Source organism: Catharus ustulatus, chromosome 32 (genome assembly GCF_009819885.2).
Source record: "Catharus ustulatus isolate bCatUst1 chromosome 32, bCatUst1.pri.v2, whole genome shotgun sequence".
NCBI classification, from domain to species: domain Eukaryota; kingdom Metazoa; phylum Chordata; class Aves; order Passeriformes; family Turdidae; genus Catharus; species Catharus ustulatus.
In genome coordinates, this window is record NC_046252.1 from 201,265 (window position 1) to 218,999 (window position 17,735).

The 17,735-nt window shown below is 62.9% G+C and overlaps 1 protein-coding gene across 2 annotated transcripts; it reads right to left on the reverse strand.

Moving 5' to 3' along the window:
• Positions 1-723: 723 nt before the first annotated feature.
• Positions 724-17,573, reverse strand: IKBKG (inhibitor of nuclear factor kappa B kinase regulatory subunit gamma). 2 transcript variants are annotated; one of them, XM_033083558.1, is made up of 12 exons: positions 17,326-17,573; positions 16,730-17,106; positions 16,190-16,290; positions 15,389-15,433; positions 14,615-14,717; positions 12,484-12,590; positions 9,966-10,106; positions 7,412-7,508; positions 4,813-4,941; positions 2,745-2,869; positions 987-1,051; positions 724-884 (listed from the first exon to the last, which is right to left on the reverse strand). In XM_033083558.1, exons 1-12 carry the CDS (start codon positions 17,438-17,440, stop codon positions 766-768), a joined length of 1,524 nt encoding a protein of 507 aa, XP_032939449.1. In that variant the 5' UTR covers positions 17,441-17,573; the 3' UTR covers positions 724-765. The 2 variants fall into 2 exon arrangements, with proteins under 2 accessions (XP_032939449.1, XP_032939448.1); XM_033083557.1 differs by having other exon boundaries at positions 12,484-12,593.
• Between the last annotated feature and the right edge of the window lie 162 nt (positions 17,574-17,735).

Here is a 17,735-nt window from a genome sequence, read left to right on the forward strand (position 1 = left end):
TTTGGGGGTCCTGGTGGTGATTTTGAGGTGCCCCTGGGGGTCCTGGGGTTGATTTTGGGGGTCCTGGGGCTGATTTTAGGGTTCCCCTGGGGTGATTTCGGGGGTCCTGGGGTGTTTTTGGGGTGATTTTGGGGGTCCTGGGGGTGATTTTGGGGTCCCCCTGGGTTGAGGCTCCAGAAAGGGTTTGGGGGACCCCCCGGGGGTGATTTTGGGGTTCCTCTGGGTGTTTTTTGGGAGCCCCAGGGGGTCCCGGGGGTGATTTTGGGGGTCCTGGGGCTGATTTTAGGGTTCCCCTGGGGTGGTTTTTGGGGTTCTCCTGGGTTGATGCTCCAGGGAGGGTTTGGGGGAGCACCGGGGGTGATTTTTGGGTTCCCCTGGGTGATTTTTGGGTGCCCCTGGGGGTCCTGGGGGTGATTTTGGGGGTCCCCCTGAGTTGATTCTCCAGGGGGTGATTTTGGGGACCCCCTGGGGTATTTTTGGGGTGCCGAGGGGGGGATTTTGGGGGTTCCTGGGGGTGTTTTTGGGGTGCTGAGGGGGGGTGGGTTGATGCTCCAGGGGGTGATTTTGGGTGTCCCAGGGGGGAATTTTGGGGTGCCTGGGGGGGGTTGGATTTGGGGTGACCCCCCTGGATGATTTTGGGGTGCCTGGGGGGGAAGTTGGATTTGGGATGACCCCCCTGGGTGGTTTTGGGGTGCCTGGGGGGGGGTTGATTGGGGTCCCCCCTGGGTGTTTTTGGGGTGCCTGGGGGTTGATTCGGGACCCCCCTCACTTGATGCAGTCCATGACGTGGATCTGCAGCGTGTCCATGTCCGGAGCCTTGTACTGACACTTGGGGCAGCACAGGTCGGGCCCCTCCTCGGGGGGGGGCGGGACCCCCCCAAAACCTGCGGGGGGAGGGGGGGGAGGGGCGGGGTCAGGCCCTGCCCCTCCCCCAGGGGGGATTTGGGGGGTGCTGAGCCCCTCCCCCACCCCCCCTCTGTACTCACCCCCCGCCGGGGCCGGGGCCGGGGGCGGCTCCGAGTGGCGATTGCGCAGCTCCTCCAGACGGGCCCTGGGGTTTGGGGGGGTTTGGGGGGGATTAGGGGGGTTCTGGGGGATTTTGGGGGTGTGGGGGGAACGGGAAGGGGTGGGGAAGGGGGTATTTGGGGGTGTTTTGGGGTATTTTGGGGTGTTTTAAGGGGTTTTAGGGGGGTTTTGGGGGGGTTTTGGGGAATTTGGGGGGGTGGTTGGGGGGATTTTGGGGGGATTTTGGGGTGGGTTTGGGGGTTTTAGGGGGATTTTGGGGGGCTCAGGGGGTTTGGGGGGAGTGGGAGGGGGTGGGGAGGGGGTGTTTGGGGGTGTTTTGGGGTGTTTTTTGGGTGGTTTGGGGTGTTTTTGGGGTGTTGTGGGGTGGTTTGTGGATTTTTTTGGGGTGTTGTGGGGTATTTTGGGGGGTTTTGGGGGCTTCTGGTGGGAGTTTTGGGGGGCTGGGGGTGTCAGGGAGAGGGGGAGGGGAATGGGGAGGGGTCTCTGGGGGTGGTTTTGGGGTGTCCTGGGTGGTTTGGGGGTGTTTTGGGGGTGTTGTGGGGTGTTTTGGGGGTAATTTTGGGGTTTTTATGGGTGTTTGGGAAGATTTTGGGGTATTTTTGGGTGGTTTTAGGGGAATTTTGGGGGGTTTAGGGGGGCTCAGGGGGTTTGGGGGGACTGGGAGGGGGTGGGGAGGGGGGTATTTGGGGGATTTTTTGGGTGGTTTGGGGGTTTTTTGGGTGTTCTGGGGTGGTTTTGGGGTGATTTTGGGGGGTTGTGGAGTGTTTTGGGGGATTTTGGGGGGCTCAGGGGGTTTGGGGGGACCAGGATGGGGTGGGGAGGGTGGTGTTTGGGGGTGTTTTGGGGTGTTTTTTGGGTGGTTTGGGTTTTTTTTCGGGTGTTCTGGGGTGGTTGGGGGTTTTGGGTGTTCTGGGGTGGTTTTGGGGCGTTTTGGGGGGATTTTTGGGTGGGTTTGGGGTGTTTTGGGGGGGTTGGGGTGTTTTGGGGGTGTTCTGGAGTGCTTTTGGTGTATTTTTGAGGTGTTCCAGGGTGGATTTGGGGTATTTTGGGGTGTTATTGGGCTGTTTGGGGTATTTTTAGGTCTTTTTGGGGTGTTTTAGGGTTTTTTTTGGGGTGTTCCGGGGTGTTTTTGGTGTCTTTTTGGGGTATTTTGGGGTGTTCCAGGGTGGTTTTGGGGTGTTCCAGGGTATTTTGGGTAATTTTGGGCTATTTCAGGGGTGTTCTGGGGTATTTTTGGATTATTTTTGGGGTGTTTTTGGGTTATTTTTGGGTATCTTTGGGGTATTTTGGGGTGTTCCAGGGTGGATTTGGGGTGGGTTTGGGGTATTTTTGGGTATTTTTTGGGGTTATTTTTGGAATGTTCTGGAGTGGTTTTGGTGTGTTTTTGGGTATTTTGGGGTGTTTAGGGTATTTTTTGGGTGTTTTTGGGATATTTTGGGTATTTTTGGGTACTTTTTGGGTTATTTTTGGGGTATTTTTGGGGTGGTTTTGGGTTATTTTTGGGGTATTTAGGGTATCTTTGGGGTGTTTTAGGTATTTTTTGGGGTGTTTTTGGGTTATTTGGGGGGTTTTTTTTGGTGTTTTGGGTATTTTTTTGGGTGTTTTGGGTATTTTTTGGGGTGTTTTTGGGTATTTTCGGGTGTTTTTGGGTTATTTTTTGGGTGTTTTGGGTATTTTTTTGGGTGTTTTGGGGTTATTTTTGGGGTGCAGCTCCGTACCTGGCCCCGTCCCCCCCGAGCCGCAGCCGCAGCTGCTTCAGCTCCTCCTGCAGAGCCTCGCGCTGCCCATGGAGCTGCTCCCGCGCCGCGCGCTCCGCCTCGAAATCAGCCCGGTAAATGTCGGCCTGGGACCCCAAAATCAACCAGGGAACCCCAAAATGAAACAGGGCACCCCAAAATCAACACAGGGCACCCCAAAATTAAACAGGGAACCCCAAAATCTACCCAAGGATCCCTCCCAGAGCCGCGCGCTCCGCCTCGAAATCAGCGCGGTAAATGTCGGCCTGGGGACACCAGGGACCCCAAAATCAACCCAGGGAACCCCAAAATCAACACAGGGAACCCCAAAATTAAACAGGGAACCCCAAAATCAACCCAAGGATCCCTCCCAGAGCCGCACGCTCCGCCTCGAAATCAGCACGGTAAATGTCGGCCTGGGGACACCAGGGACCCCAAAATTAAATGGGGAACCCCAAAATTCAACCAGGGATCCCCAAAATCAACACAGGGGACCCCAAAATCCAGCCAGGAACCCTCCCAGAGCCGCGCGCTCCGCCTCGAAATCAGCGCGGTAAATGTCGGCCTGGGGACACCAAAACAAACCAGGGAACCCCAAAATTAAACAGAGAACCCCAAAATCAACACAGGGATCCTCAAAATCAACACAGGGATCCTCAAATCCAACCAGGGATCCCCCAAATCCAGCCATGGATTCCCAAAAACCAACCAGGGAACCCCAAAATCCAACCAGGAACCCCAAAATCAACCCAGGGAACCCAAAATCCCCCAGGAACATTTCAATCCCATCAGGATCCCCCAAATCCAACCAGGGACCCCCAAAATCCAATCAGGGAACCCCAAAATCAACCCAGGGACCCCATATCCAGCCGGGGAACCCCAAAATCCAACCCAGGGAACCCCAAAATCAAACAGGGAATCCCAAAATCCAGCCAGGAACCCCAAAATCAACACAGGGATCCTCCAAATCCAACCACGGAACTTCAATTCCAGCCAGAGAACCAGAAATCAACCCAAGGATCCCCAAAATCAACCCAGGGAACCCCAAATCAACACAGGGACCCCAAAATCCAACCAGGGAACCCCCAAAATCCAACGAGGGAGCCCCCAAAATCAACACAGGGAACCCCAAAATCCAACCAGGGATCCTCAAATCCAAACAGGGAACCCCAAATCTCCCCCAGACCCACCTTGAAGACACCAACCTGGGTTTGGGGGGGGTTAGGGGAGATTTGGGGGGGAGTCAGGACCTCCCCAGGACCCCCCAGGACCCCTCAAACCCCTCTGGGAACCCCCAAATCCCCCCCAGACCCACCTTGAGGACACCAACCTGGCTTTGGGGGTGGGTCAGGGGACTCGGAGACCCCCCAGGACCCCCCCCCCCAGAGCCCCCAGCCCCACCTAGAGCACCGGGATGGTCCCCAGGACCCCCCAGGACCCCCCCCAAGCCCCCAGCACCCCCCCAGAGCCCCCCCAGAGCCCCCAGCCCCAACTAGAGCACCGGGATGGTCCCCAGGACCCCCCCAGAGCCCCCCCAGGACTCCTCCAGACCCCCTCAGAACACCCTCAGACCCCCCAGGGACCCCACCCCAGAGCCCCCAGCCCCACCTGGGCCTGTAGCACCGGGATGGTCCCCAGAGCCCACCCCAGAACCCCGTAGAGAGCCCCAGAACCTCCCCAGGACACCTCCAGAACCCCCTGAGGACCCCCATGAGCCCCTGAGGACCCCCATGAGCCCCCCAAGACACCCCACAGGACCACACAGGACCCCCCAGAACCCCCTCAGGACCCCCATGAGCCCCTCAGGACCCCCCCAGAACCCCCCAGAGCCCCCCAGGACCCCTCCCCAGAGCCCCCAGCCCCACCTGTGCCTGCAGCACCGGGATGGTCCCCAGAGCCCCCAGAACCCCCCCCGAACACCCCCAGACCCCCTCAAGACCCCCCACCAGGCTCCCCCCCAGCCCCACCTGTGCCTGCAGCACCGGGATGGTCCCCAGGGACCCCCCAGGGACCCCCCAGGACCCCTCCCCAGGTTCCCCCCCAGCCCCACCTGGGCCTGCAGCACCGGGATCGTCTCCAGCGCCGCTCGCTGCCGCTCGGCCTCGGCCTTGAGGCGATCGATGAGATCCTGCTTGAGAGCCAGCGCGGCCTCGGCGGCACGGAGCTGTTCCTGTGTCACCTGGGAGGGACAGTGACACCTGTGACACCTGGGACAGCACTTCTGTCATCCCTGAACCCCTCCCTGCACCCCCAGCGCGGCCTCGGCGGCTCGGAGCTGCTCCTGGGTCACCTGGGGGGACAGGGACACCTGGGACATCACCTGGGACAGCACCTGGGATATCACCTGTGTCACCCGGGACACCTGGGAGAGCATCTGAGACACCTGGGATATCACCTGTGTCACCTGTGTCACCCCTCAACCCCTCCCTGCACCCCCAGCGCGGCCTCGGCGGCTCGGAGCTGCTCCTGGGTCACCTGGGGGGGACAGGGACACCTGGTATATCACCTGGGAGAGCACCTGGGATATCACCTAGCAGGTCACCTGTGTCACCTGTGTCACCCCCAGCCCCTCCCTGCACCCCCAGCGCGGCCTCGGCGGCACGGAGCTGTTCCTGGGTCACCTGGGGGGGACAGGGACACCTGAGACACCTGGGACAGCACCTGTGTCACCTGTGTCACCCCCAGTCCTGCCCCTGCACCCCCAGCGCGGCCTCAGCCACTCGGAGCTGTTCTTGTGTCACCTGGGGGGACAGGGACACCTGAGGGGTCACCTCTGTCACCCCCAGTCCTGCCCCTGCACCCCCAGCGCGGCCTCGGCTGCTCAGAGCTGTTCTTGGGTCACCTGGGGGAGACAATGGCACCTGGGATATCACCTGTGTCACCTGAGACACCTGGGAGAGCACCTGTGTCACCTGTGTCACCTGGGATGTCACCTGTGTCACCTGAGGGGTCACCTGTGTCACCTGGGAGAGCACCTGGGACAGCACCTGTGTCACCCCTCAACCTCCCCCACTGCACCCCCAGCACGGCCTCGGTGGCTTGGAGCTGTTCTTGTGTCACCTGGGGGGGACAAGGACACCTGAGATACCTGGGGGGGACAGGGACACCTGTGTCACCTGGGGGTCACCTGTGACATCTGAGACACCTGGGAGAGCACCTGTGTCACATGTGACACCTGGGATGTCACCTGTGTCACCTCCCCCCCTGCACTCCCAACACAGCCTTGGCCACACAGAGCTGTTCTTGTGTCACCTGGGAGGTGACAGTGACACCTGAGGGGTCACCTGTGTCACCTGTGTCACCCCTCAACCCCTCCCTGCACCCCCAGCGCGGCCTCGGCGGCACAGAGCTGTTCTTGTGTCACCTGGGGGGGACAGGGACACCTGTGTCACCTGAGGGGTCACCTGTGTCACCCCTAGCCCCTCCCTGCACCCCCAGCGCGGCCTCGGCGGCACGGAGCTGTTCTTGTGTCACCTGGGGGTGACAGTGACACCTGGGACACCTGTGTCACCTGGGATATCACCTGTGTCACCTCTGTCACCCCTAGCCCCTCCCTGCACCCCCAGCGCGGCCTCGGCGGCACGGAGCTGTTCCTGTGTCACCTGGGGGTGACAGTGACACCTGTGTCACCTGGGACAGCACCTGTGTCACCTGAGGGGTCACCTGTGTCACCTGTGTCACCCCTCAACCCCTCCCTGCACCCCCAGCGCGGCCTCGGCGGCTCGGAGCTGCTCCTGGGTCACCTGGGGGGGACAATGGCACCTGTGTCACCTGGGACAGCACCTCTGTCACCTGGGGGTCACCTGTGTCACCTGGGAGAGCACCTGGGACACCCCCAGCCCCTCCCTGCACCCCCAGCGCGGCCTCGGCGGCTCAGAGCTGTTATTGTGTCACCTGGGGGGACAGGGACACCTGAGATACCTGGGACAGCACCTGGGATATCACCTGTGTCACCCGTGTCACCTGTGTCACCCCTCAACCTCCCCCACTGCACCCCCAGCGCGGCCTCGGCGGCACGGAGCTGTTCTTGTGTCACCTGGGGGGACAGGGACACCTGGGTATCACCTGGGATATCACCTGTGTCATCTCTGACACCTGAGGAGTCACCTGTGACACCTGTGTCACCTGGGAGAGCACCTGTGTCACCCACAGCCCCTCCCTGCACCCCCAGCGCGGCCTCAGTGGCACGGAGCTGTTCTTGTGTCACCTAGGGGGGACAGGGACACCTGGGATATCACCTGGGGTATCACCTGCCACCTGGGACAGCACCTGTGTCACCTGTGTCACCCCTAGCCCCTCCCTGCACCCCCAGCGCGGCCTCAGCTGCTCGGAGCTGCTCTTGTGTCACCTGGGGGGGACAGTGACACCTGGGACACCTGGGATATCACCTGTGTCACCTGACGGGTCACCTGTGACACCTGAGGGGTCACCTGTGACACCTGAGGGGTGGCACTGTCACCTGAGGAGTCACCTGAGGGCACCTGAATCACCCAAGGGACAGGGAAATTCCAGGTGTCCCCAAGGGGCTGGAACGGGGACAAGGGGCCACCCTCGGGTCCCCAAGGGATGGGAGGTGATCCCAGTGTCCCCAGTGTCCCCCGGTGTCCCCCAGTGTCCCCTGGTGTCCCCCAGTGTCCCCTGTGCCCCACCTGGCTCCGTTTGTCCCCCTCCAGGCTGGCCTTGATGTGAGCGTCGTACTCCTGGAACAGGTGATGGTACGCGGCCTGCAGCTGCACCAGCTTCCTCCTGGGGACATGGGGACATTGGGGACATCATCAAAGGGACATTGGGGACATTGGGGACACTGGGGACAGGCGGCCTGCAGCTGCACCAGCTTCCTCCTGGGGACATGGGGACATTGGGGACATCATCAAAGGGACATTGGGGACATCAAAGGGACATTGGGGACATTGGGGACACTGGGGACAGGCGGCCTGCAGCTGCACCAGCTTCCTCCTGGGGACATGGGGACATTGGGGACATCATCAAAGGGACATTGGGGACATCAAAGGGACATTGGGGACATTGGGGACAGGCGGCCTGCAGCTGCACCAGCTTCCGTCTGTGACATTGGGGACATCATCAAAGGGACATTGGGGACATTGGGGACAGGCGGCCTGCAGCTGCACCAGCTTCCGCCTGGGGACATTCAAAGGGACATTGGGGACATTGGGGACATGGGGACATTGGGGACATCAAAGGGACATTGGGGACAGGCGGCCTGCAGCTGCACCAGCTTCCGTCTGTGACATCAAAGGGACATCAAAGGGACATCAAAGGGACATTGGGGACACTGGGGACAGGTGGCCTGCAGCTGCACCAGCTTCCTCCTGGGACATTGGGGACAATGAGGGGACATTGGGGACATTGGGGACACTGGGGACAGGTGGCCTGCAGCTGCACCAGCTTCCTCCTGGGACATTGGGGACAATGAGGGGACATTGGGGACATCAAAGGGACATTGGGGACAATGAGGGGACATTGGGGACATTGGGGACAGGCGGCCTGCAGCTGCACCAGCTTCCTCCTGGGGACATTGGGGACATTGGGGACATCAAAGGGACATTGGGGACACTGGGGACAGGCGGCCTGCAGCTGCACCAGCTTCCGTCTGGGACATTGGGGACATCATCAAAGGGACATTGGGGACATTGGGACATCAAAGGGACATTGAGGACATTGGGGACAGGCGGCCTGCAGCTGCACCAGCTTCCGTCTGGGGACAAAGAGGGGACATTGGGGACATTAAAGGGACATTGGGGACATCATCAAAGGGACATTGGGGACATTGGGGACATTGGGGACAGGCGGCCTGCAGCTGCACCAGCTTCCGTCTGTGACATCAAAGGGACATTGGGGACATCAGAAGGACATTGGGGACATCATCAAAGGGACATTGGGGACATTGGGGACAGGCGGCCTGCAGCTGCACCAGCTTCCTCCTGGGGACAATGAGGGGACATTGGGGACATCAAAGGGACATTGGGGACATCGAGGGGACATTGGGGATATCGAGGGGACATTGGGGACAGGCGGCCTGCAGCTGCACCAGCTTCCGTCTGGGGACATCAAAGGGACATTGGGGACATGGGGACATTGGGGACAGTGGGGACATCAAAAGGACATTGGGGACATGGGGACATTGGGGACTTCAAAGGGACATTGGAACATGGAGGGGACATTGGGGACATTGAGAGGACACTGGGGACATTGACTGGGGACTTTGGGGACACTGGGGACGTTGGGAATGCCACCGCCACTGGGACAGGTGGCCTTGAGCTCCAGCAACTCCCACCTGAGACACTGGGGACAGTGTGGGGACACTGGGGACATTAATAGGGGACATTGGAGACACGGAGGGGACACTGGGGACACTGGGGGGACAGTGTGGGGACACTGGGGACAACGATGGCTGTCCCCAGGTGCCACCCCTGCCCACGTCTCACCCCGTCCATCGTCACTCCTGCCTGGTGTCCCCAATGTCCCCAATGTCACTCACTCCTCCCCAGTGTCCCCAATGTCCCTGCTGTCACTCACTGCTCCCCGGTGTCCCCAATGTCCCCATGTCCCCTCCATGTCCCCAGTGTCCCCGCTGTCACTCACTCCTCCCTGGTGTCCCCATGTCCCTGGTGTCACTCACTTCTCCTCAGTGGCCCCATGTCCCCAGTGTCCCCACTGTCCCCATGTCTCCAATGTCTCCAGTGTCCCCAATGTCCCCTCCATGTCCCCATGTCCCCTTTGTCACTCACTTCTCCTCGGTGTCCCCATGTCCCCACTGTCCCCGTTGTCCCTCCCTCCTCCCCCATGTCCTCATGTCCCCAGTGTCCCCATGTCCCCACTGTCACTCACTCCATCCCAGTGTCCCCCCCAGTGTTCCCATGTCCCCAATGTCCCCGTTGTCACTCACTCCTCCCCAATGTCCCCATGTCCCCATGTCCCCCATGTCCCCAATGTCCCCATTGTCACTCACTTCTCCTCGGTGTCCCCAATGTCCCCATGTCCCCTCCATGCCCCCAATGTCCCCAATGTCCCCCCCATGTCCCCAGTGTCCCCGTTGTCACTCACTTCTCCTCGGTGTCCCCAATGTCCCCATGTCCCCTCCATGTCCCCCATGTCCCCAATGTCCCCGTTGTCACTCACTCCTCCCCAATGTCCCCATGTCCCCATGTCCCCCATGTCCCCCATGTCCCCGTTGTCACTCACTTCTCCTCGGTGGCCCCGCGCCGCTCCACCCTCAGGGCGGTTTCCAGGTTTGTCACCTGCAGCCGGAGCTGGTCCAGCTGCACCTGGTGGCCTTGTGTCACCTCCTCCAGCTGCTGGCACCTCTCAGCGTCACTGCGGGCCCTGGGGACAGCAATGGCACCAAATATCACCCTGTGTCACCCTGTGTCACCCTGTGTCACCTCCTCCAGCTGCTGGCACCTCTCAGCGTCACTGCGCGCCCTGGGGACAGCAATGGCACCAAATGTCACCCTGTGTCACCCTGTGTCACCCTGTGTCACCTCCTCCAGCTGCTGGCACCTCTCGGCGTCACTGCGGGCCCTGGGGACAGCAATGGCACCAAATGTCACCCTGTGTCACCCTGTGTCACCCTGTGTCACCTCCTCCAGCTGCTGGCACCGCTCAGCGTCACTGCGCGCCCTGGGGACAGCAATGGTACCAAATGTCACCAAATGTCACCTCATTGTCACCCTGTGTCACCCTGTGTCACCTCCTCCAGCTGCTGGCACCGCTCGGCGTCACTGCGGGCCCTGGGGACAGCAATGGCACCAAATGTCACCCTATGTCACCCTGTGTCACCCTGTGTCACCTCCTCCAGCTGCTGGCACCGCTCGGCGTCACTGCGGGCCCTGGGGACACAATGGCACCAAATGTCACCCTGTGTCACCCTGTGTCACCCTGTGTCACCCTGTGTCACCTCCTCCAGCTGCTGGCACCTCTCAGCGTCACTGCGCGCCCTGGGGACAGCAATGGCACCAAATGTCACCTCATTGTCACCCTGTGTCACCCTGTGTCACCTCCTCCAGCTGCTGGCACCTCTCAGCGTCACTGCGGGCCCTGGGGACAGCAATGGCACCAAATGTCACCCTGTGTCACCCTGTGTCACCCTGTGTCACCTCCTCCAGCTGCTGGCACCTCTCAGCGTCACTGCGGGCCCTGGGGACAGCAATGTCACCAAATGTCACCCTGTGTCACCCTGTGTCACCTCCTCCAGCTGCTGGCACCTCTCAGCGTCACTGCGGGCCCTGGGGACAGCAATGGCACCAAATGTCACCCTGTGTCACCCTGTGTCACCCTGTGTCACCTCCTCCAGCTGCTGGCACCGCTCGGCGTCACTGCGGGCCCTGGGGACAGCAATGGCACCAAATGTCACCCTGTGTCACCCTGTGTCACCCTGTGTCACCTCCTCCAGCTGCTGGCACCTCTCAGCGTCACTGCGCGCCCTGGGGACAGCAATGGCACCAAATGTCACCCTGTGTCACCTCATTGTCACCCTGTGTCACCTCCTCCAGCTGCTGGCACCTCTCAGCGTCACTGCGGGCCCTGGGGACAGCAATGGCACCAAATGTCACCCTGTGTCACCCTGTGTCACCTCCTCCAGCTGCTGGCACCTCTCAGCGTCACTGCGGGCCCTGGGGACAGCAATGTCACCTCATTGTCACCCTGTGTCACCCTGTGTCACCTCCTCCAGCTGCTGGCACCGTTCGGCATCACTGCGGGCCCTGGGACACAGTGTCACCTCATTGTCACCCTGTGCCACCGTGTGACACCCCACTGTCACTGTGTGCCACCTCATTGTCACCCTGAGCCAAACAGTGTCACCTCCTCCAGCTGCTGGCAGCGCTCGCTCGGTGTCACTGCGGGCCCTGGGACATGGTGTCACCAAACTGTCACTGTGTGCCACGTGTGCTGCCCTGAGCCACCCCACTGTCACTGTGTGCCACCCTGTGCCACCTCATTGTCACCCTCTGCCACCCTGTGCCACCCCATGTCCCCCCAGGTGTCCCCATGTCCCCTCAGTGTCCCCAGGTGTCCCCACCTGCACTCCAGGTGCTCCTGCTCTGCCCAGCTCCGCTGTGGTGTCCCCTCCCCTTGGGGACAGTCCATGACCCCTGTGCCACCCCTGGGTGTCCCCACCTGTGCTCCAGGTGCTCCCGCTCCACCCGGCTCCGTTCCAGGTGTCCCCATGTCCCCCCCAGTGTCCCCTCAGTGTCCCTTCAGTGTCCCCATGTCCCCATCTGCGCTCCAGGTGCTCTCTCTCTGCCCGGTTCCATTCCAGGTGTCCCCTCAGTGTCCCCATGTCCCCCCAGGTGTCCCCATGTCCCCACCTGCACTCCAGGTGTCCCCTCAGTGTCCCCATGTCCCCTGGGTGTCCCCACCTGCACTCCAGGTGTCCCCTGGGTGTCCCCATGTCCCCAGGTGTCCCCACCTGTGCTCCAGGTGCTCTCTCTCCGCCCAGCTCTGTTCCAGGTGTCCCCATGTCCCCCCCAGTGTCCCCTCAGTGTCCCCATGTCCCCACCTGCGCTCCAGGTGCTCTCTCTCTGCCCGGTTCCATTCCAGGTGTCCCCTCAGTGTCCCCGTGTCCCCTCAGTGTCCCTTCAGTGTCCCCAGGTGTCCCCATGTCCCCAGCTGCGCTCCAGGTGTCCCCTCAGTGTCCCCAGGTGTCCCCACATCCCCTCAGTGTCCCCTCAGTGTCCCCATGTCCCCTGGGTGTCCCCACCTGCGCTCCAGGTGCTCTCTCTCCGCCCGGCTCCTCTCGAGGCGATTTTGGCTCTCCCGGAGCTCCCCCAGCAGGGACGTCACCTGGGCCTGGACCTGGGCCTTGTCCTGCTGGGGACAGGGACAGGGACACTGTCACCCCCTGAGTGTCACCTGGGCCTGGACCTGGGCCTTGTCCTGCTGGGGACAATGACAGGGACACTGTCACCCCCTGAGTGTCACCTGGGCCTGCACCTGGGCCTTGTCCTGCTGGGGACAATGACAGGGACACTGTCACCCCCTGAGTGTCACCTGGGCCTGCACCTGGGCCTTGTCCTGCTGGGGACAATGACAGGGACACTGTCACCCCCTGAGTGTCACCTGGGCCTGCACCTGGGCCTTGTCCTGCTGGGGACAGGGACAGGGACACTGTCACCCCCTGAGTGTCACCTGGGCCTGGACCTGGGCCTTGTCCTGTTGGGGACAATGACAGGGACACTGTCACCCCCTGAGTGTCACCTGGGCCTGCACCTGGGCCTTGTCCTGCTGGGGACAGGGACAGGGACACTGTCACCCCCTGAGTGTCACCTGGGCCTGGACCTGGGCCTTGTCCTGCTGGGGACAGGGACAGGGACACTGTCACCCCCTGAGTGTCACCTGGGCCTGGACCTGGGCCTTGTCCTGCTGGGGACAGGGACAGGGACACTGTCACCCCCTGAGTGTCACCTGGGCCTGGACCTGGGCCTTGTCCTGCTGGGGACAATGACAGGGACACTATCACCCCCTGAGTGTCACCTGGGCCTTGTCCTGCTGGGGACAATGACAGGGACACTGTCACTTCCTGAGTGTCACCTGGGCCTGCACCTGGGCCTTGTCCTGCTGGGGACAATGACAGGGACACTGTCACCCTCTGAGTGTCACCTGGGCCTGCACCTGGGCCTTGTCCTGCTGGGGACAGGGACAGGGACACTGTCACCCCCTGAGTGTCACCTGGGCCTGGACCTGGGCCTTGTCCTGCTGGGGACAGGGACAGGGACACTGTCACCCCCTGAGTGTCACCTGGGCCTGCACCTGGGCCTTGTCCTGCTGGGGACAATGACAGGGACACTGTCACCCCCTGAGTGTCACCTGGGCCTGCACCTGGGCCTTGTCCTGCTGGGGACAGGGACAGGGACACTGTCACCCCCTGAGTGTCACCTGGGCCTGGACCTGGGCCTTGTCCTGCTGGGGACAATGACAGGGACACTGTCACCCCCTGAGTGTCACCTGGGCCTTGTCCTGCTGGGGACAATGACAGGGACACTGTCACTTCCTGAGTGTCACCTGGGCCTGCACCTGGGCCTTGTCCTGCTGGGGACAGGGACAGGGACACTGTCACCCCCTGAGTGTCACCTGGGCCTGGACCTGGGCCTTGTCCTGCTGGGGACAATGACAGGGACACTGTCACCCCCTGAGTGTCACCTGGGCCTGCACCTGGGCCTTGTCCTGCTGGGGACAGGGACAGGGACACTGTCACCCCCTGAGTGTCACCTGGGCCTGGACCTGGGCCTTGTCCTGCTGGGGACAATGACAGGGACACTGTCACCCCCTGAGTGTCACCTGGGCCTTGTCCTGCTGGGGACAATGACAGGGACACTGTCACTTCCTGAGTGTCACCTGGGCCTGCACCTGGGCCTTGTCCTGCTGGGGACAGGGACAGGGACACTGTCACCCCCTGCTGTCACCTGGTCCTTGTCCTGCTGGGGACAGGGACACCCTCTGAGTGTCCCCAGCTGTCCCCAGGTATGTCCAGTGTCCCCACGGCTGTCCCCAGGGCTGTCCCCATGTCCCCAGGGCTGTCCCCAGGGCTGTCCCCATGTCCCCAGGCCTGTCCCCATGTCCCCAGGGCTGTCCCCAGGGCTGTCCCCAGGGCTGTCCCCAATGTCCCCATGTCCCCCTGTCCCCACGCCTGTCCCCAGCTGTCCCCAATGTCCCCCTGTCCCCAGGGCTGTCCCCATGTCCCCAGGGCTGTCCCCACATTCCCATGGCTGTCCCCACATCCCCAGGCCTGTCCCCATGTCCCCATGGCTGTCCCCACATCCCCAAGGCTGTCCCCCTGTCCCCAGGCCTGTCCCCATGTCCCCATGTCCCCCTGTCCCCCTGTGCCCCGGTACCTCGAGCTGTCTGCGCAGTCCCTGCAGCTGCAGCTCGGCCGCGCGGGAAACGTCCTGAGCCCGGAGCTCGGCCACGGCCACGCGGGCGCGGAGTGTCACCAGCCTGTCACCGGTGTCACCAGGGTCACCAAGGGTCAGCAGGGTCACCAAGGGTCACCAAACCCCACCCACAGTGACACCAGCCTGTCACCAGTGTCACCGGTGTCACCAAGGGTCACCAAGGGTCACCAAGGGTCATTGGTGTCACCAAACCCCGCCCACAGTGTCACCAGCCTGTCCCCAGTGTCACCAGCCTGTCACCAATGTCACCAAGGGTCACCAAGGGTCACTGGGGTCACCAAGGGTCATCGGTGTCACCAAACCCTGCCCACAGTGTCACCAGCCTGTCACCAATGTCACCAAGGGTCACCGGTGTCACCAAGGGTCATTGGGGTCACCAAGAGTCACCAAGGGTCACCAAATCCCACCCACAGTGTCACCAGGCGGTCACCAATGTCACCAAGGGTCACTGGCGTCACCACACCCTGCCCACAGTGTCACCAGCCTGTCCCCAATGTCACCAAGGGTCACCAAGGGTCACCAAGGGTCACTGGTGTCACCAAACCCCGCCCACAGTGTCACCAGCCTGGGGACAGTGTCCCCACAGTGTCCCCAACCCCCCCAGCCTCCCTCAGCCACGGCCACCCCCACCCTGGGGTGTCCCCAGGTGTCGCCAAGGTGACCCCAAAGCGTCCCCAAAGTGTCCCCAAAGTGTCCCCAATGTCCCCAACTCACTCAGCCTCAGCCTCTGCCAGGCGCTGCCTCAGCTGCTCCTCCGAGCTGGGGGGACATCGGGGGGTCAGGGGGGTTGGGGACATTGGGGACATCGTGGGGGGGGCGGTCAGGGGGGTTGGGGACATTGGGACATCAGGGGGTGTCCCCAAGGGGGGGTGGGGACATTGGGGGTGCCCCCAGGGGGTTGGGGACACGAGGGGGGGGGGTCAGGGGGTTTGGGGACATCGGGGGGTCCCCAGGGGGGGTTGGGGACACCCAGGGGAGTCCCCAAGGGGGTGGGGACATCGGGGGGGTTCCCAAGGGGGAACTGGGGACATCTGGGGGGGGTCAGGGGTGTTGGGGACATTGGGGACATCCAGGAGGTTGGGGCAGGGGTTTGGGGACATTGGGGACATTGAGGGGTGTCCCCAAGGGGGGTTGGGGACACGAGGGGGAATCAGAGGGGTTGGGGACATTGGGGACATCGGGGTGGGGGTCAGGGGGGGTTGGGAACATTGGGGGGGTCCCCAAGGCAGGTTGGGGACATTGGGGGGGGGTCCCCAGGGGTTGGGGACATCGGGGGTCCCTCAGTGGGTTTGGGGACATTGGGGGGGGGGGGGGGTCAGGGGGGTTGGGGACATTGGAGTGTCCCCAAGCGGGGTTGGGGACATTGCGGGGGGCCCCAAGAAGGTGGGGACACAAGGGGAAGGTCAGGGGGGGTTAGGGACATCGGGAGTGTCCCCAGGGGGGTTGGGGACATCAGGGGAGTTGGGGACATCGAGGGCTGTCCCCAGGGGGTGGGGACAGGGGGTCGGGGCTCACCTGGGCTCCGGGGGGGCGCCGGGGGGGGCCTGGGGGGGCTCCGGGACAGCGGGGACGTCCTCGAGGGGAGGGGACACCGAGCGGGGGGGGACCTCGAGGGGCTGTGGGGACAGTGGGGGACATCAGGGGACATTGGGGGGGTCAGGGAGGGGACACAGAGAGACACAGGGGGACACAGGGGGAGGGGGGAGGACACTGGGGAGGGACAGGGGGACACAGGGGGGTGAGGGGACACTGGGGGGGTCAGGGAGGGGACACAGGGGGACACAAGGGGGACATGGTGGGTGCAGGAGAGAGGACAGAGGGGACACAGAGGGACACAGGGGGACATGGGGGGATGAGGGGACACTGGGGGAGGACAGAGGGACACAGAGGGACACGGGGGGAGGACACTGGAGACAGGGGGAGGGACAGGGGGACACTGGGGGGCATGAGGGGACACTTGGGGGTGAGGGAGGGGACACAGAGGGACACAGGGGGGATGAGGGGACACTGAGGGACACTGAGGGAGGGGACACAGCATGGGGGGGCCACACATACCTTGGTGCTGGTGTCAGGGGTGTCCCTGGAGATGTCCCCATTGTCCTTGAGCGTGTCCCTGAGCGAGTCCCTGATGTCCCCAGGGGTGTCCTTGGTGTCCCCGGGGGTGTCCTTGATGTCCCCGGGGGTGTCCTTGGCGTCCTTGAGGGTGTCCCTGCCGTCCCCGGGGCTGTCCGTGCTGTCCCCAGGGGTGTCCGCGCTGTCCTCGGGGGTGTCCCCGGCGCTGTCCCCGCGCTGTCCCCGCAGGTGCAGCACCAGGTCCCGGGCCTGTCCCCAACGTCCCCGCAGCAGCTCCCGCTCCCCGCGGCGCTGCAGCTGCAGCTTCCGCAGCTCCTCCAGGCGCTGCCGCAGCGACTCCGTGCAGTGACACAGAGCACCTGGGGACATCAGGGGACATCAGGGGACACCGCAGGGCTTGGGGACACGGGGATGGAGAGACACCGGGGGGCCGCGGTGACATTGAGAATATTGGGACAGCGCGGACATGGAGGGGATTGGGGACATTGCGACATCAATGGAGACAGCAGGACATCACTGGGGACACCCCCATGTCCCAAGGGCTCTCCCAGTCCCTCCCAGTCCCCCCCAGTTCTCACCCCTCAGCTCGCGGTTCTCCGCCCTCAGCCGCTGCAGCGCCTCCGCCAGCGCCGGCTCCGCCTCAGGCCCCGGCTGCACCATCTCCGCGGAGCGCCGCCAGCGCCCGCCGCTCATCGGCGGCTCCCGGGAGGGCCCGGGCGGCTCTGGGACGGTTTGGGGCGGAATTCGGGGATTTTGGGGCGGATTTCGGGGATTTTTGGAATCCCGGCGGCTCCAGCGGCGCCGCCACTTCCTGCTTCCGCTCAGAGCGCGTGACGTCACCACGCCCCCGCTGCACTTCCGCCTCGCTAAGTGTCATGGCGGCGCCATAGCAACGCTGAGGGTGGAGTGCGCTGATTGGTTACGCCTCCGGGTGTGCCCCCGCCCCTTCTCATCGCTGATTGGTCGATGTTAGACGAGCTTAGGCGGT